The sequence below is a fragment of the Sinocyclocheilus grahami genome, unplaced genomic scaffold (assembly GCF_001515645.1).
Source record: "Sinocyclocheilus grahami isolate Dianchi unplaced genomic scaffold, SAMN03320097.WGS_v1.1 scaffold580.1, whole genome shotgun sequence".
Lineage (NCBI taxonomy): Eukaryota > Metazoa > Chordata > Actinopteri > Cypriniformes > Cyprinidae > Sinocyclocheilus > Sinocyclocheilus grahami.
Window position 1 is genome coordinate 102,771 of NW_015505759.1, and position 20,084 is coordinate 122,854.

The window sequence follows — 20,084 nt, forward strand, 5'->3', positions numbered from 1 at the left end:
GACTATCGACAAAGACATCTGCTATCGTCGATACACGATACTATTTAAAACCGGTACAACCCTAATGTGAACATGCCTGTAATACTGGTCTGGCTCTGCGGTCAGCTTTTTTGTCAGTGATTTAATAGGTTATTGATTAATATTATTGTGTTATCTTGAGTCAGAGTTAGCGGATGACTCACTAAATCTGTCTGGATTTTGGCTATTTCACCACATCCAAAACAATTTATTTACGTATAAAAATAGTTCTGTTGGAAAGCAATTTCTGCTACTTTCGTTCAGACAAATCACTCTTTAAAAAGGTGAACTGGAAGTCTACACTGTCATTTGTCGTTGCTTTTCAGCTTGCGGTATCAGGTCGTATCGGAGGGGACATTTGTCATTTAAGGTTTGTTCCGCCAGAGTTCAGCTCTGGATGAATTATCCGTGAGTCGTGAGACAGTGACAATTAAAGACTCTGAGAAACTTTTCAGCCGTATTGATCCGCAGGAGTAAAGGATGGAGATGGATTGGGGGCGACAGGCAGGAATAGACAGACTCTGGCGTTCTGAAATAAAAGCATTGTGATTATAGTGTGTTTTCTTGACAGGCATTATAAAGATAGACCTTTTCAATGTGTTGGGGTTTAGTTGTAGTGCTTTTTAGTAGTTATCGCAAAGGCTACTGCTTTTCAAAAGCTGTAGAGAAGCCTGCAATTTACAATGGTAAGAAAAGTCTTTGAAACCTCCATAGGAAATAGGGCTTGGAGGAAAAAGCCATCTGCCTATTGTTCAATGCCAGCCATTATGGAAAAGCTGTAACATTAATCTTCGAAAAGGAAAGTTATACTCTCAGTGTTTGTAGACAGATTGTGCTAGGAGGAGAAAACATATTATTCAATTAAGAAGAAAAGTTGGCACAAATGCCTACTGTTATAGCTCTACAATTCTGAGCTTGAATAATATACTAAAGTTTAGCTTATGCTAAATTAATACTTGTGTATATATTGGGATATAAGGATGCCTTCAGAAAAAGTAACAGAGTTGACAGTTTCAAAGTTCATTTAGCTGTTACTTGCGTTGTGTTCAAGAGAATTCTGTCTCTGTCTGTCTATCTATGTGTCTGTACAGACAGACATGATTTTTTTATGTTTTCAAAATAAGCATTTAATGCTTACTAAGGTTGCATTTATTTGATCAAAAACACAGTAATCAATTACAATTTGGATTTCATTTATATTAATATAGTAATATAAATAATATGTATATTAATTTATATTTTCATTTATATTTTTACAATTTAGATTTAATTTATATTTAAAAAAAATTCTGATTATTTTTTACTATTATTTAAAAAGCTGCTGGATTTTTAATTTGTTTAGAAAAATATTAATTAGCACATTAAGTACCACATTAAACATTAAAGGGGTCATATGATGTTGTTAAAAAGTAATTATATCTCTTTGGATTTGAGACTTTAGTCTTTGCAACTTTACAGATCTTCTTTATGCACCAAGAGCTTGTAACACTCCAAAGAGAAAGGAAAAATTGAAATTGCATCATATGACCCCTTTAAATAGTCATTATTTACATATGTTAATGAGGATGCTTTGTATTACGAGCACTTCCTGTGACGAAACGCTTTTTGTGTTCCTCAATTTTAAGTCTCTTTGGATAAAAGTGTCTGCTAAAGGATTAAATGTAAATGTAGGATGCAGACGGCATCTGTTTTGAAGAATGATCCTAAATATCTTAACCCGCTTGTGGAAATGTTTCTGATTAACTCTGTGATGTGGTATTATTATTAAAAGAGATGATATCTGTTCTGTCACCTTTAATAACAGCCAGAAGCTAGTGGTCTGTCAACTCTACAGTTTACCTGAGACCTTTGTTTCCATGACAACTATAAGCCTCTTGGGCTTTTCTTTAGTCGCATTGGCACTTTAAGTCTAAACACTGAACATCTCATCAGCCAAAGAGGGTGTTTTTTTTTAAATGGGCTCCTATTAGATATGCACAAGGGGTTAAACAGTCTTTGTTTGAAAGCTGAAAGGAAAAGGACGTTTGTTGTGTTGAGGAAATTCAGCATCTATAGTTTGACCATCGCATTTCACACCAGGAAGAAACCTGAGGTCAGGTAACGAGACACAATTAAACGCACAGGTTTCTGATCTCGCCAGAGACCGTAAAACAGCTTGAGTTGTGTTTGATTTAGTTTCGAAGAAGCAGAGAAAGGAAGCTTAAAGATTAGAGCTCTGAAAGCAGCTTTATGGAAATTGAATTAGTGTAAAAGCCAATAGGATGGGTAAATGTGATGCTGCCTTCAAATCTTCCTGAAAAGTTCCTGTTTAAGTGTTTGCAATTCGAAATTGCAATGTAAAGTGATTTTGATAAAATTATCAACTGGGCAGTCTTTTTGTTCTCTTTTCAAGTCCTAGCAAAGAGTTTTAGCCCTATACATCTAAATGAACAGAAAATTATCTGCTTCAGGTTTGTATTTGATGTTTTGTGTATTTTATGATTCTTATGCTTTTACTGGGATTGATGGGACATTTAATTCAGTCTGCAAATCTGCTGCCAGATAAACTGGCTTTTTATCAGACCACAAAATACATACAAACTAAATTGCTTAACTATTAGGAATAGTTTACCTAAAATTTAAATTTGCACCCTCAGGCCATTCAAGATGTATATTTATCCCCCCCCCCCCATTGGAACCGATTCAGAGTCCAAACAGCTGATAAAATCATTATAAACCGTTCATTATCCATAATAACGCTTCCTTCAGTGAAAAAGTCCATCTCCTGTTGTCCTCTCACATCAAAATCCACCCATTGTGCTTGATCTGTGCATATTTCTCTCCTGATTCAGACAAGATGACTTTTTTACTAGAGAAAGCTAAATTATGGATAGAGGACTCTTATTTTACGCAGTTTTTTGCTTCGTTAATTGATAGACTGATGTGGTGTGGATTGCTTGTGGTTTACTGTGATGTTTTTATCAGCTGTTTGGACTCTCCATTGGTGAGCAAGTGATGTAATAAATAAAACACTTTCTCCAAATCTTTTCCCATGAAGAAACAAACTCACCTACATCTTGGGTGGCCTGAGCGTGAGTATATTTTTAGTAAATGTTCATTGCTGAACTATTCCTTTAACATTCACAATCTCAACTTAACTATAACCACTATCAATTTGCTTCCACTATGATTGTTTAATTGACACAATCCAGAGATTTCCACTTATAATTAAGGCATTACGTTCATCTCATAAATTCAGGTGTTAAACGAAGGCAGCATGACATTTGCCCAAATTTCCATAAATATCACAAACTCTCATGTTGTGACATGTCAATTTTGAAGGTCACCCTCCATATCGTCTTAATAATAATACTCTCATTTGGCACCAGCTACTTGTGGCAATGTTCTCAAATTACTTGTATTTCATGCAGTCGTACTCTCAATCACGTCCTCTCTCATCAGGGGCTGTGAGAGCAGAAAGTGTGTAATAAATATTCAGTATTTCTTAATATCGAAAGGATCCGTTTCATTAATTTTGAGAGTATTATTCCTCAGAGGAATTTATCAATGAAACTCTCATTATTCAATAGCTGAGACGTGTTAGTGGAAGTGATTTTATACTACAGACAGTCTGAATTTAAAGGAAAATGTCCTTGCCTCTTGGTCGACGTTTGGAGGATCATTTTTAATCAACAGAATTGTTTACGCAGACTTGATATTTAGTTAATCAGTTTACTTTGGTTCAAGATTTCTTTGTTTAAAGTGCACAGTATGGGTACAAACTAAATTGAGATGATTTATAATGTGAGGCTTTATACAGACTGTTTAGTTAATCAGTTTACACTCGATCTTAAAGGGGTCATATGATGCGATTTCAATTTTTCCTTTCTCTTTGGAGTGTTACAAGCTCTTGGTGAATAAAGAAGATCTGTAAAGTTGCAAAGACTAAAGTCTCAAATCCAAAGAGATATTCTTTATAAAAGTTAAGTCAACCACGCCTGCCTAAAACGGCTCGTTCTAACACGCCCCCACATGTCTACGTCACAATGTGGGAAGATTTGCATAACGCCGCCCAAATGTTCACGCAAAGAAAGAAGGCGTAACTTTGATTCTCGCTGTAGTATTTTTGTTGCCCACTGCCGCCATGTCGTGAAGACGCTGTGTTTCATTGTGAAAGTGAAACTACTTTGGATGGCCTTCCAAAAGAGGCCTTCGTCATGCCTGGAGCTGATCCGTGCTGGTCGCTGAGGAAATACATCAACTTCGCTGTCGATCGTTCCCAAGCCCGCCGCCTGTGCTCACTCAAGCCGGCCTCCGCATACTCTAGGCCTCCGGCCTCTGCTCACTCTAGCCCGCAGTGTGTAACGCTTTTTCGTTGTGAAAGCAAGCACTTGTTGTTTGTCATTTCTCCGGTCACAAATGCAGACATGGTTTTATGTTACGCTCCGGCCGGACAGGGCATCACAATATGGTAAGGGGCGTAACATTTCCGTCGAATGCTTGAGGTATTCGGCCAATCACAATGCACTGAATAGCTGGCCAATCAGAGCACACCTCGCTTTTCTGAACGATGAGCTTTGTAAAAATCGGCGCGTTTCAGAAAGGCGGGGCATAGAGGAGAAACAATAATGTACAGTATGTGGAAAATAATGTGTTTTTTGAACCTTAAACCGCATAAACACATTTCATTACACCAAATACACAAAATAATGTTCTTTTTAGCAGCATCATATGACCCCTTTAAAAGCTTATAACAAGACTGCACTTGATAAATGTCTTATATACTATTATAGTGTTTTTTTTATATTTCTACATAGCTTTAACTTTAAATGTTAGCATTTTTAGTATGTGAACTTAAACTTTTAGGTAAAATTTTTCGATATGACTGCATTTGTTCACATTAGTAAACATGAACTAACAATAAAAATACTTCTAAAACATTTATTAGTTGATGTTAATTATAACATTTAATTATTAAAATCAGAAGTTATATCTATTAATATTTAATGTACTAGGTTACATTAACTAACAATGACTAGTTGTATTTTTATTAACTAATGTTAAAAAGATTAATAAAAACTGTAACATATGTATTTCTTATTGTTCGTTAATGGATTCTAACTAATAGAAACTTATTGTAAAGTGTTGTCAACATATTTATTTCAGTTCGTTGCCAAGGCATCCTTTTAAATTTTTCAGTTTTTATCTAATATTCATATATTTCAGCTTTATTTCAGTTACCAAAAACGTTTTTTAATAGTTTTAGTTAAAAATAACAACACTGGATAAATTCATGTCATTTCACAAAAAGCAAAACATGCACGAATATAATCAGCTTACATACAGTAGTTGTGTTGTATGTTTATGGTACTGTTTTATGGTGCCATCATGTGAAAGTTTTACCAACAAATACCAGTTTTAATTTTCCAGTCAAACATCACTATTGCTCACACTTATGGTTAATTCTTAATTTCTATTGCTCACGCCTTTTTTAATTGAACCAACCAACCAAGAAAGAAACACCTAAGAAAAAAATTACTCTGATGGCCTTCTGGCTTGATAAATAAACATTCATTCATATGTAACCCTACAATTTAATAATAATAATATGATTTAAAATTACATAGCAAAATGCTAAAATCTCTAGCAACATGCTCTAGCAACCATTTGAAGTGCTTTTTTTCTTTTGCGTGTTTAAACCCCACTCAGATTTTCTTAAGAAAATGTAATAACTTGTGTATGTCCATATTCTTCATTTCATCACTCTGCTGTCATTTTGTGTTTCTGCAGGTATCAGATAGTTGTGGAGATCATTCAGGCGACCACCATTAGCAGTATCCCACAGCTGAAGAGACAGAAAGGTAAGCCCTGTTCACAGACAACTTGGCACCCAGTATGTTTATTGGGTGAGGGGTCTGTGAACGTTTTGTTAATCTAATGAATAACTGATTTGCTAAATCAAATGAAAAATAGTGTGTTTGACTGGTCCAGACGCTACAATGACCTTCAAACACATCGGTCAATCATATCTCTCATTATTTAGGAATACAAAACTCTGAGTTGCTGCTTTCTTCCTCTTTTTCTTCATTTGACTCGAATGATCAACTTTTAAAGGGGTCATATGATGCGATTTCAAGTTTTCCTTTCTCTTTGGAGTGTTACAAGCTGTTCGTGAATAGATAAGATCTCTAAAGTTGCAAAGACTAAAGTCTCAAACCCAAAGAGATATTCTTTATAAAAGTTAAGACTTGTCTATGCCCTCCTAAAACGCCTCGTTTAGACACGGCCCCACAAGTCTACGTCACTGTGTGGGAAGATTTGCATAACGCCACCAAAATGTTCATGCAAAGAAAGAAGGCGTAACTTTATTGTTGCTGCCGACGCTATGTTGTGAAGACGCTAAGCGAAAGTACTTTGTTTGGTGTTTTGTCCTTCCAAATAGGACACGACTAGAAATCAGTGGTTAAGTTGTATTTACAACACTGTTCCAAAACAGTTCAACCCAAATATTTAGATGTGTGCAGCACATTTTATGGAGGACTGTTTCCTGATCCTGGTAGAGTAGACTACAATACCGGTGTTCTGACTCACAGTCTGTAAGTACGTTTTCATATTTAAAGGATTTGCCACTGATGATTCAAACGCGAGTTTTGAGCAGTGTAGAGTAGCGCTTGTTGTTTGTCGTTTCTCTGATCACAAATGCAGACATGGTTTTATGTTTATGTGGCGCGATGCAACACAATTCGTAAAAGGACAGTATAAGTCATTATAATCCGTAATTATGTCCCCACTGGATGCAACAAATGCCTCGTTTATCATGTTTTCATGTTTCCTCGTTTTCATGTTTTTGTCTCGTCGCTCCGGCCGGGATACAGCATCACCGTATGGTAAGGGCATAACATTTCCGTCACACGCTTGAGGTATTTGACCAATCACAATGCGCTGTATAGCTGGCCAATCAGTGCGCACCTCGCTTTTCAGAACGATGAGCTTTGTAAATATTGACACGTTTCAGAAAAGCGGGGCATAGAGGAGAAACGATAATGTACAGTCTGTGGAAAATAATGTGTTTTTTGAACCGCATAAACACATTTCATTACACCAAATACACAAAATAATGTTCTTTTTAGCAACATCATATGACCCCTTTAAGGAAACTCAATTTGTGCGCTCCATTTTCATTTTGATGTTTTGTAATTTCCTTTAATAGAGTCTAATGGTCAGAATAGCTTTGTGATGGACAGTCTAAGAGAAAAAAATATGCCAGCAGTCAAGCCAGGGTATTACGCTAAATTGAAGATGTTATACTGCACCTTATTTGCTCTGCTCTTTCATGAGCTATTCTGAAGCTGTTGTGCTCTTCCTGAAAAGAGCTTCTGTAGTGTCCTGCGTCTAGCCGGGTGCCGCTCTTTGATGGGTAATTACAGTGAAGCTGGTGCGGTGTGTGCACGAGCAGCTCTGCTTCCAGACAGTGGGCTGTAGTAGCCAGCGATGACATTTACTGTGCAGCCATAAAACACATCAGCTGATACTTACAGAAATCATACTCTCCAACCACTTTAAATATGTTTTGGTATTCAGTGGAACTCTAGACTACTGGGATAAAAATGAGGTGTTTTCGGAAAGCAACACCTAAAGAAAAAACAAGTGTAATTTCTTCTGAATTATTAATTTTTGCCACTTTTCTACCAAATAACTCCGTTTTTTAAATAAAGTATCAGTAAAAGGTGGTGATTTACCTTTTTAAAATTTGTTTGTCCACCCCAGGAAGCAAGTTAAATATGGTTTACAAGTTAAATATGGTTTACTTATTTTATAAAATAAATAATAAAAAAATTATATATTAAAAAAATGTCTTTGTTTATTCTCCAGATTGGGCAACTGACTTGCACTTTTAGTCTCTTTAGGTGTTACTGTAACTAGTTTGCCACCAAATGTTAGTTTGAAGGTATTGATAAACTATTTATTTATTGTTTAATTTTGTTTATTATTAATTTATTTTATTTATTTATTCCAACAATTTTATGGGATGTTCCATTTGTGCTTACTAAAGAAGTTTTGTTCGTTCATTCATTCGTTCGTTCGTTTGTTCATTCATTCATTCATTTGTTTTTGTTCATTCGTTCATTCATTGTTTGTGTTCATTTTTTTGTTCATTCATTCGTTCATTGTTTGTTCATTCATTTTTTTTATTAATTTATTTTATTTATTTATTTCATTCATTCGTTCGTTTGTTCATTCATTCATTCGTTTTTGTTCATTCGTTCATTCATTGTTTGTGTTCATTTTTTTGTTCATTCATTTATTGTTCATTCATTCGTTCATTGTTTGTTCATTCATTTTTTTATTAATTTATTTTATTTATTTCATTCATTCGGTTTGTTCATTCATTCATTCATTGTTTGTTTGTTCATTGATTGCTTGTTTGTTCATTCATTCCTAAGTTATGTTATGTTCCATTGTGTTTACTAAGGAAGAAGTTTGTTTATTTCTTTTATTCATTTTTATTTATTTATTTATTTTGTTTCATATAATTTTATGGAATGTTCCATTGCATTTACTAAGGAACATATTTTAAAGATTTTAGAGAGTAAAGAGTTTAGACATTAATATGTTTTCAGCTTTACAAATACAGCATATACAGCTAATAAACTGGTTATGAGGCGGTTTTCTTTGACTAAACGAGCAAGCTTACTGCTGAACATCTTTGATTGGAGATAAAGTTAATTAATCGTGCCTTCATTTCAGTGCTGGATTAATTAAAGCTCAATTTATTCACGCGGTGGGAAGCATTTATGTTATGTTAGTTCTTGCAGAGAGTCAGGAAAGGGGCTGTTTATTTGTCATCATGTTTTCCGTCTCCTGCTGCACTGTAATCGGCAAATGGCACAATGACCCCTGGCTATTAAAGGAAGGAGAGCAGGGAACGCTTGTGTAAAAGTCTCTCCCGTCCTCCCTGGTTTCCAGCAGCAGACAGAGCGTGCTGTGAGATGGATGCTGGTTGGCTGTGATTGCTCATATTTCCAGACTCATTCTGAGCTCTGTGAATGCCACAGGTGGCTCTTTCCATTCAAACTTCACACGGAAAGTCCATGGAAAGTCAATAACTGATGCCTACCTATAAAAAAGTACCTAGTACTAATAAACTGCATGTACATATTAGGTAATTATTTAGTGGTGGTATTTGTATTGCACATTATGTTTAGTACTAAATTAGTTTATTATTGTAAAACTGTAAAATAAATGTCTTTTATATTGTTTGCCTTAAAATTCAGTGGAAAGAGCATTGGTTGCATCTGTCCAATGAACTGTCCAATGATTTATTATTATTTTGTTATGTGCATTGGCATTTGGATCAAGGAAAGCATTTGGCAAATGGGGTTTGCAAGTTTTGCAACCCTGTTTTCAAAATTTGAGAAATTTAGGAATAGTTTGAAACACTGATTTAATAATAAACATTAAATGAACATAAAACAAAACAAATACAAATTTGTTTGTGTACTTGCTTGATGTCTAGTTTGATCTCTGTGTGAAGGTGACACAGATGAAGCAGAAGGAAATGGTCCTGGTACACACTGTGAGCCATTTACATCATATCAGCTCCCGACATCAGAGCTGGTTTCTCTAAGTTATCTATCACAGCTGATTCCTGCGAGATTGCATATGAATTCTCTCTCTCTCTCTCTCTCTCTCTCTCTCTCTCTCTCTCTGTAGACAGTAAAGGGAAAGAGGCAGCCGCTCTGAAGGCTGACCTGTTACGTGCCAGAAACATGAAGCGTTACATTAACCAGCTCACAGTGGCAAAGAAGCGGTGTGAGAAGCGGATCCGGCTCCTCGGGGGTCCGAACTATGAGCAGCAGGAGGACGGAGCCCAGGATGAAGGGGACGGTCCACAGGGCCAAAGGGTACAGGAAGAAATTACAGTCACAGAAACGCCATATCTAAGCCAATACGAAATCAAAAATTGCATAGTCCCATAGTTGACATAATTACATTTATGCAGCCATTGCACATGACCATGCGAGTTTATTACAATACAAAAAATACACTAGTTTTAAAAAAATATATATTTCTGTAAATATTTATCTATTTAGCTGTAATAGACAGATTACAGATCACATATCATTGTGCTGAGGACTTTTAATTATGAACAAGCCCGAAATGCACAGAGACTCTTATTTTGAAATGCATATGCTTTATTATTCAAATATGAGATCTTACAACCATCTACAAGATTATTACCATATAAACACCATAAAGTAAACATTGTAGTAAATCATAAGCAATCACTGTGCATAAATGTGTGATATTCATTGATTGCGAACAGCCTGTAGAAAGAGCAATAGCACCACGTTTCTACTTTGAATGTGCAGCGCACATTTTTTTTACATTAGGCTGTTTCGTGAATACTGTTTTTTTAAATCTTAGAATTAAGATGTTTATGCAATTTAATAATTTATGACTTTTTACATGCATTTTACAGTTCACACACATCTGTTTTTAGCGAAACGCTCGCACTGCCGAGCCCTGATATAATGGAGTAACATTTTCTGTCTTTCTGTGTCTCCTTCCATCTCTCCATGATCAGTGTAGAAGCATGTTATGACAGGAAGCCCCTTCTCTACCTGAATTCAGTCCTATGACATGTTGTTGTTGTCTCAGTAGCTCTAGACTGTCTCGTCCCACACAGACAGGCCTGTCTCTGAATGTCCCTAATGATCCAGCTGAGAGCAGCACACTGTCATGTGGCTCTCAGAGCGTGTTTGGTTTCATACTAGTGCTGGGCGATATACCGGTTTAAACGGTAAACTGGTTTGAATTACGCAACCGGTATGTATTTTTAAAAAACTGGCATACCGATGCAAGTGCCTAAGCAATGTAGACAGCATCATGAATTGAGAGTTAACAGTTAACTTAACTTGCAAAGATCGCCGGCGGCCTCAGATTATTGTCGTTTCACATTCACAGCACGTTAAAACACCACACTCTTACTTGATCTGAACAAACTGTGTATCATTAGAAAGATTAGACTCCAGCTTCGATATTTGAACACTGTTATGATAAAACTCAGTTGCAGTGACAGTAATTTCTTTATATCAGGAGTGCAAAATAATCAAGTTTATTTGTGTTCATTGTGCTCGCCCCCTTTGCGGCCACTATGCGCCCTCGATGCACTCTTCTGCCGAGCCCACACTGAGGCGAGCTCCGTAGCAGACTTCTACCTGACAGTCAAAGCGGCATTACGTCACAAAAGTGTGGACTCCGAGGAAGACCGCGAGGGTTTAGGCTGTGATTTAGGACAGGGCCTTTAAAACACAGCTTCGTGAAGCTTTAAAACTTCATTTGTTTCAAAACATCAAACTGCCAAAGTCATGTGATTTCAGTAAACGAGGTTTCATTATGTCATAACTGTTTCAAAACATTCTTAAATTAACTTAATAAAGAAATGAAAAGAAATATAACCACTTTGCCATTAAAAACAAAATGGAACTATTTTAATGGCTGCAACAGCATCTGTGCAATGGGCAAGAGAGCGAGAGCGAAGACAAGGGCTCCAGTCGGACAAGGGCCGGGCTAAGGCCTAGATTTGAGACCTGTGCAGGGCTCTAGTGTTTCAAGCTCTTCGAAACAGTGAATCATTTTGCAATTGGTTCAATTGATTCAAAGCTTCAAAAATGTTTGTTTTTCCCATCACTAGCTCATATGGAAGTCATATTCATAGACTTTATAAAAACATGGATGTAGTGTCCGTGACGTCACACATAGGTTTCAGAAGAGCATTTTTGAAGCCTAAAGTGGGCGGAGTCGGCCGTCACCATCTTGGCAGCGTGCCACACCTGGATATTCGAAAATGGCCAAAGAGGTGGGATGAGGGTGGAGCTGGTTGCTGAAACCACGCCCGCCTATAGCTCGACGGTGGTGACAGCAGCAGCAATCCACCTGTCACTCAAGTGGCCACGCCCTTAATTATGCAGAACTTTAAGGCGTAATATAATTTAAATTGATGAGTTATAAAAAAAAATTCGCCCCCCTCACAGTTGTCATGACGGGCAAAATTAGCTATATAGACCAAAACCACTTTTTGTACCAGGCTGTAAACATACTTTTTTCTGCTGTAAAGTTGGGCATTTTAACATGGGGGCTCTATGGGATTGACTCCCTTTTGGAACCAGTCTCTAGCGGCCAGTCGATGAATTGCAGTTTAAGTCACTTCCGTGTTGGTTTCAAGAGAGAGACCGGAAGGATGACGCTTGCAGCAATCCACCTGTCACTCAAGTGGCCACGCCCTTAATTATGCAGAACTTTAAGGCGTAATATAATTTAAATTGATGAGTTATAAAAAAAAATTCGCCCCCCTCACAGTTGTCATGACGGGCAAAATTAGCTATATAGACCAAAACCACTTTTTGTACCAGGCTGTAAACATACTTTTTTCTGCTGTAAAGTTGGGCATTTTAACACTTGTCCCTTTTGGAGCCAGTCTCTAGCGGCCAGTCGATGAATTACAGTTTAAGTCAGTTTCGTGTCGGTTTCAAGAGAGAAACCGGAAGGTTGCCTCTTGGTCATATTATGCGTTCATAACTCACCCTTGCCTCTTCCGATGACAAACTTCCACTAGGTGGGTAAATACTGGGATCAAAGCGATGTGAATCGGTAAACCATGTAATGCCAGAATAATGGCTCAATAAAAACAAAACAATTATGATAAAAGAGCATAAAATACTGAACCATACAGAGCAGCTCACTGTTCACGATGTGCGAAATATTGGATGAAAATCCTAGATATTGAATTGGGTGTGGGGGTTTATATGAATGAAAAGTTTAGATGGTATTTTCTTTTCAGCTCGTCTCTAGAATTCATATTAAATCAGTATTTTTACGCGCAGCTTTGTTTACAGCGGTAACCAGGGAACCTGCTGTTTCTGTTTTGTGTAGCATAATTTCACAAAGCTTTACATTGTGAAATTGTACAATCTAATTTAAATCAACAACTACTCAAGCTACATGTAGCATCTTTGTTTGGTAGTGATTAAAATGCAGTGGTTCAACATCTGTTTCATGCATTCTGTTTCATATAAAGGCACAGTCAGGGAAAAACACGTGATAAACCGTGAAACTGATTCAGATTTTTGGTCAAAGTGCACAGCACTATTTCAAACACTAACAGGCCGAATCTCCTGCTCTGAAAGCCTGCTTAGAAGAACACGGGAACCTCAGTGTGTAAAGCTTAAAACATTACTGCATGATGCTTCCTGGAAAGAAAGGATTTTCTTTGCGTTCTTTTGATGCAAAGCTCCTTCCCCAGACTATTAACTGCAAAAATGGGTTATTTAGAAATTGTCATGGTTATAGTCCAACCACATTTACTAGTGTTCAGAATAGAGAACAGGTTTTTATTCAGACTTACACCAGGGTTGTTCTAGTTAACTGAAACTAAAATTAAAACTAGGGATGCACCAGTATTGGTATCGGGCCCGATACTGAGCTCCTGTACTCGTACTCGTTAAAATGCCCCGATACCAAGCGCCGATAACACACAACATGTGATAAGTGCCTTATTCAGACAAAGAAACACCGACAACAGACAGCAGAATGGTTATTAGAGATTAAGGATGTCTACGAAGTATATGTATGCAATGAATGTTAAAATTCAGTATTAACACCTGTATAGCTGACGTGTGCGAGCTGATAAGCAAAGCACGCTGAGTGGGTTGAGCGATTATACGAGTGGTTCCCAGCATTATTACAGCAAAGCGCGTGATTACAGGACTAAGCCGCTGCAATGGAGCAGCTCTAATGCTATTAAATGAAAGATTATGTACCATAGAGCAAAAAAAAAAAAAAAAAAGATCAGTGAAAGAAACAAAAACTTGAAAAATACATAATTAAGTGTGAAAATAACCGAAGGATATACAGTCAAACCAAAAAGTATTCAGAGACCAGATATCATTTTTGATATTTTTTTACTAGTGGGTGCAGGACACTATAGTTCATTTATGTAAGTGAGGATAGCAAAATAAAGTAAACTGTGACAAATTATACCCAAAAATTCTTCACATAGTGGACTACCAGTAAAACTAATACGAATTTGGGACCAAAAATGATTCAGACCAAGTCTGGGAAAAAAACTGAAGTTGAGGTTTTCATGAAGCTGGGTGACAGCATGCCCAGGAGACTACAGGCTGTCATTAAGGCTAAGGGTTGCCCAATTAAGTATTGATAGTTGTGTAAATACTGTAATACTAACAGCTGTCTGAGTTATTTTTGGTTGATTGTAATCCATTACATACCTTTCTATAAAAGTTATCTAGCATTATCAAGCTGAATTTGTTCTGACATAATTTAACTTTGAGTTCTTGTCATATTTTATTACCATTTTCTAAACTATAGCGAATAAATTGTGATAATGTGAGAAATGTTGAAGGTGTCTGAATAGATTTTGGTTTGACTGTATCTATTTGATAAATTAAGTTAACGAACTAACATTATGCATGCTCTTTTGGTTTCTGTACCCAATATTTAAAAATTTTACAAATGCAATAAAAATATCGGTATCAGTACTCGGTATCGGCAAGTAAAAAAAAAAGAAAAGTATCGGTATCGGACGAGTACTGGAAAAAGTGGTATCTGTGCATCCCTAATTAAAACCATTAAAAAAAATTATATTTTTCATGTACTAAAGTACTATGTACTTAGTAGATAGTATTTTATGTACTAAAATAAACTAAAAACTCAAATGAATAAAACTATATAGACATATATTTAACGTTTACAAATGACAAAAACTAATACTAATTTAACTAAAACAATTTAACTAAATAAGTAAATAAATACTCGAGTAAAAAAATAACACTGACCTACACTACCAATTAAAAAGTTTGACCAGTAAGCTACTATTATTATTAATGTTTTTGTTTTTTAAAAGAAATTAATATTTTCATTGAACAAAGATGTAATAAATTGATCAAAAGTGAGTCAGTAAAGACATTTATTAATTGCTAATAAATGTTATTCTTTTGAGCTTTCTATTCTTCAAAGTATCCTGAAAAACCACAAAAATATGTAGCAGCACAACTGTTTTCAGCATTGATAATAGTAAGAAATGTTTGTTGAGCAGCAAATCGGCATATTAGAATGATTTCAGCTACTTTGGTGTGAATCTTGCCAGTACGTGGAGGTTAGCCAACATTTACTATATATTTACTTAATGGTACAATAGCAAAAATGTCCTTAATTCTTAGGGTCAGAGAGAAACCTTGACTATCAAGAAAAAAATATAAAGGAGTGTAGAAACCCTTTAAAAGGAGAGAAGAAACATCCTCGTCAGCTGGCATCAGTGATACTGATAAATTACCCAGCGTTCTTGAGATGAAACTCCACTTGTGTCCTCTACAGTGTCATGTTTTCAAGTGTTTTTAATAATAACACCGTCTGCTTCATTTGTTTCTTGTCCTCTCACAGATACTTCAGTTTGAGGAGATCATGTCAAATGCAGTGTACCGCGGGCATTTCCGTGTCTACATGGAGCGCGTGGATAAGAGGGCTCTGATTAGCTTTTGGGAGCTGGTGGAGATGCTCAAGAGCGCCAACAAGGTCAGCAGAACATCAAGACCTTGAGCTGAAGCTCTGTCAGCAGACGAGTAAAAGAGACAGACAATAATTCTTTCTCATGGGGACGTCTGTAAAAATACATTTGCATGGTGATTTATTCATGGTGGAGGTGTGAGTTCTGTGATACTACTGTACAAACCTGGAAACACACTGCTCAAGTGGTCAGGCACATGATCGTCAGTATCGTAAAATACAGATTTCTCGATTTTAATCTATTTTCATTTGGATGTACCGATATCGATTGTTAAATCCCAAGAATTGATCTACAATATGCGGTTTTCAGTTGATGCGTGAACAAAACATTATTTGTAGCACTCCTCCCATCCAGTAAATCACGTTAAGTAGGGCTGTGCGATATTAAAGAAAAATGTGATATGCGATAACTCATAAAATAATGCGATATTCGATATGCGATACAATAATGCTTAAAGTGCCACATGCTCAGATGAAACAGTTTTTTCAGTGAAGTCATTTTCAGAGTCAGTTCTGTGAACTTCTATAACTATCTTGTCATATATATATACAGTATATGGTTATTTGTATGTATGTATGTATGTACCAAGAATTCCTGTAAAACCACAACGAATTCCTTGTGTTTGCGCACACTTAAGTGGTGAATAAAGCTCATTCTGATTCTGATTCTATTAAGAAAGCACCCCTACAACAACTTCTGAAAGTGAACGGTAGTGTTTTACTCAAGCATTACATAAAAATGGCATTTTAACATTAGCGTAATCATTTTAACATGAGTTTAGGAACTCAATAATAAAAAGGAAAAATAAAACACTGCGTAGTATTTACTCTTTGAATTCAATATGCACTGATTCTTATTTAAAACTATGCGCAAGTGCAACTAGGGCAAAAGCTGTTTTAAACACAAAGAGTGGTCACACCAAATGTTGAACTGATTTAGTAAATATAAGTTAATTGATAAATAAAATCTATTTATGACATTATTTTTGAAAACATCCTCACTTTACAGCATTTTTACAAAAGTGCCTAAAACCTTTCACAGTACTGTAGCTTTGCAGGTAGGTTTCTTCAAGCATCTTGGAGGCATTGCCAGTGTTCTTCTTGATTTAGTCTGTCTCAGTTTTTTCTGTTTCTTCAAAAGATAGAAATAACTGGTTTAAAACCATTTTTTTGGTTGGTAAAAATACTAATGGCCTAAGACTTTTGCACAGTACTGTATATAAACAAGTATTATATTGAAATTTATAGGAATTACGAAAAAACCTAAAACAGTATTTTAATGTACAATTTTTTGCTATCGATGCAAAGTGTATAGTTTTATTTTTTTGTTGTTTAATTAATCTCTTGTTAAATTAATTAATGACCTAACTGTGAGATTGAATTTTAAAGGAATGCCCTTAATGAGCAAGACAAGATTGTGTCAGGATTGTTCTTCCTCTGTGCAGAATGAAGTGCCGCAGCTGGTGGGAGAGATCTACCAGAACTTCTTTGTGGAGAGCAGGGAGATCCCGGTGGAGAAGCCTCTTTATAGAGAGATCCAGCAGACGTTGGTGGGGAACAAGGGTACAGACGTGTTCCACAGGATCCAGGGAGACGTGTACGAGACCATGAAGGAGCGCTATTACCCATCCTTCCTGGTGAGCGACCTGTACGAGCGGCTCATTAAACGAGAGGAGCAAAGGAGCAGCTCACAGTCCAGCAGCGAGGAGAAAGACTACGCTGTGAGTTTTACACGACATGAGCCTAGCTTCTACATCCAATCACTCCGTCGCCATTTTCTGTGACTTTCCTCTTGTATTTCTGTGCGTTTAGGGTCAGGTGATGGAAGGAGGGGATGTGGCCCTGGATGAGGGCAGCAAAGGCATCAACGAACAGGCCAGTTACGCCGCCACCAAACTACACCAGCTGTACGAGAGACTGGAGTACAAACGCCAAGCCTTGGGCTCTATCCAGAATGCACCGCGACCTGATAAAAAGGTACACCCAGAATTATAGCCCCATTAATGTGAAATATTATCCTTTTATTTGAAATAATAATAAATAAATAAAGACTGATAACCGGGGTTGTGCATCAGACTATAGTGTTTCCCACACATAGACTTTACTTGGACGGGCCGCCCAAGTATATTTAGAGAAACATTTTTGCTTTTATTATTTTTATCCTCTTATATATATATATATTTTTATTCACCTGAAATAATGAAACCATCCGTGATCGATTAACTAGTGGAAAATCTCCCCTCGCCCTACACGTTTCGTATCTGCTCGTCCTGTGCAAATTAATAGCACTTTATTTTCCATAACTTTGAACTCATTTTTCATTTGCTAAATAAACGAGTAAAGATTGGTATAGAGAATATTTGTTTCAGTTTAGACTATTCTGTGTTAGCACATAAATATATATTATATTGTTATGTCTGTACTAATGGATGTGAAGTACTTTCTAATAGGGTGTCAAAAGTACCAGTTCTTCAAAAGCACGATCCCACCCCCCCTCATTATCTCAGACTCAGGTCTGTCACTGTGATCAAACCTGTGGTCACTGCGGTCTGAATATAAACGGCCAAGCCAGCCATGATGAAAATATTGGTGTGAACTTCCTTTGAAAACCACATATTACTGGTGTAGATGAAGCTACACTGATAAATGATGTCTGAACAACCTGTTTTCAGTTTGCAGTTTTGTTCTTTTTGAATTAGAATACATTGATTTTAGGAGTTTTATTTTGCGCTATACTAGACACTGCTTATAGATAAACTACCGTTCAAAAGTTTGGGGTGAGGAAGATTTTATTTTATTTTTTTAAAGAAATCTATATTTTTATTCAGCAAGGATGCATTAAATTGATCAAAAGTGGCAATATGTCTCATGGTTTCCACAAAAATATTTAGCATCACAACTGTTTTCAACATGTTCAGAAATGTTTATTGAGCAGCAAATCAGCATATTAGAATGATTTCTAAAGGATCATGTGACACTGAAGACTGGAGTAATGATGCTGAACATTTAGCTTTGCCTTGAAATATATTAAAATAGAAAACGGTTATTTTAAATGTCACATTATTACTGTTTTTGCTTTGTTTTTTATCAAATAAATGCAATCTTAACTCCTGAAACAACTATTTATTTATGTAATTTGTCACTAGTACTGGTGTTGACTACTGAAGTTTTGGAGTTCATAGTCTGTACTGTGTTTGGTTTGATTTGATCCATGAGCTGAGGCAGGAATCGATTTCTCTCTGTCATGGTCTCATTGTGTTCTCTGAGGGTCTCTTTATTCCTGTGCTGGCAGAGATCTCAGGGTCAGTGTTTCCATTCTCCTTCAGAGCAGCAGCTGCTGTCTCCAGTTAGATGAAGCACCAGTAAGGGTCAGAGACCTACGACAGACTTCTGATGCGCTGGAACTCATGAAAATGCCTTTCTTGTAGATTGTGTCACTACTGAAGGAGGAAATCTGCGCCATGGAGAAGGAGCACAGCGACCTCCAGCTGCACATTTCACGGACGGACTGCTGGTGTGAGAACCTGGGCACCTGGAGAGCCGTCGTCAACACCGCAGAGGTCAGTCCTGAATACTGTACAGGAAAACATTCCAGGTTAAATACAAGTTTAGCTCAAGTAACAGCATCTGTGGCATAATGGCAGTTAATAGGGGGGTGATGAGATCTCGTGAGAACGTGATGATATCCTCGCGCTATTGGCATGATGGAGTGTGAGGGAGAAGTAAAAATCGAAGATGGTCCCGCCTAGGCATGGGCCGATTACCAGTTTCAAGGTATACCGCGATTTGAAAGTGTCACGGTTTAAAAACCGCACATATTTACCGTTCCTGCAGTATGCGCTGTTTTTCATGTTTCCTCAAAGACCGAAAGTGTAGGAATCCCTCAGGTTGAGTGCAGTGTAGAGAGTAACACGACTCTCCTCCTGTTGGTGCGAGCGAGCGGTCAGTCACGTGTGTGTAGGATGGACGAACTTAAAAAGCTTCCCCTGGAATTTACGCGATCGGCAACTGGCTGTTTTTTGTCTTATTGCAACTCATCTCTGTTCTGGACTTGCACAAACTGCGTTGCAATGCAATCGTTTTCCAAAATGTCATTTATGTGAAAATAGAGGCCAGAGACGTTGAAGACGGATGCACAGAGAAAAATACTGTAGCAGGCAGATCACTCACTGTTCATGATAGAAACATAGAAAACATTTGGCGCATCATAAAGAGGAAGATGCGACAAAGGAGACCTAAGACAGTTGAGCAACTAGAAGCCTGTATTAGACAAGAATGGGACAACATTCCTATTCCTAAACTTGAGCAACTTGTCTCCTCAGTCCCCAGACGTTTGCAGACTGTTATAAAAAGAAGAGGGGATGCCACACAGTGGTAAACATGGCCTTGTCCCAACTTTTTTGAGATGTGTTGATGCCATGAAATTTAAAATCAACTTAATTTTCCCTTAAAATTATTCATTTTCTCAGTTTAATCCTTTGATATGTCATCTATGTTGTATT

General features: G+C 36.9%; 1 protein-coding gene and 1 long non-coding RNA gene across 2 annotated transcripts in view; one reads left to right on the forward strand and one right to left on the reverse strand.

Moving 5' to 3' along the window:
- The window catches only part of snx25 (sorting nexin 25), an 80,606-nt gene that overhangs the window by 36,276 nt on the left and 24,246 nt on the right, over positions 1–20,084 (forward strand). Inside the window, exons 6-11 of the mRNA XM_016240082.1 lie at positions 5,788–5,858; positions 9,712–9,902; positions 15,460–15,591; positions 17,028–17,303; positions 17,395–17,559; positions 19,011–19,142. Of these exons, the coding sequence (XP_016095568.1) occupies positions 5,788–5,858; positions 9,712–9,902; positions 15,460–15,591; positions 17,028–17,303; positions 17,395–17,559; positions 19,011–19,142 (967 nt within the window). The remainder of the gene's footprint in view (positions 1–5,787; positions 5,859–9,711; positions 9,903–15,459; positions 15,592–17,027; positions 17,304–17,394; positions 17,560–19,010; positions 19,143–20,084) is intronic.
- On the reverse strand, positions 6,315–18,782 carry LOC107556845 (uncharacterized). The gene is made up of 3 exons (XR_001605324.1): positions 18,772–18,782; positions 12,912–12,914; positions 6,315–6,396 (listed from the first exon to the last, which is right to left on the reverse strand). It is a non-coding gene; the product is annotated as an uncharacterized lncRNA (long non-coding RNA).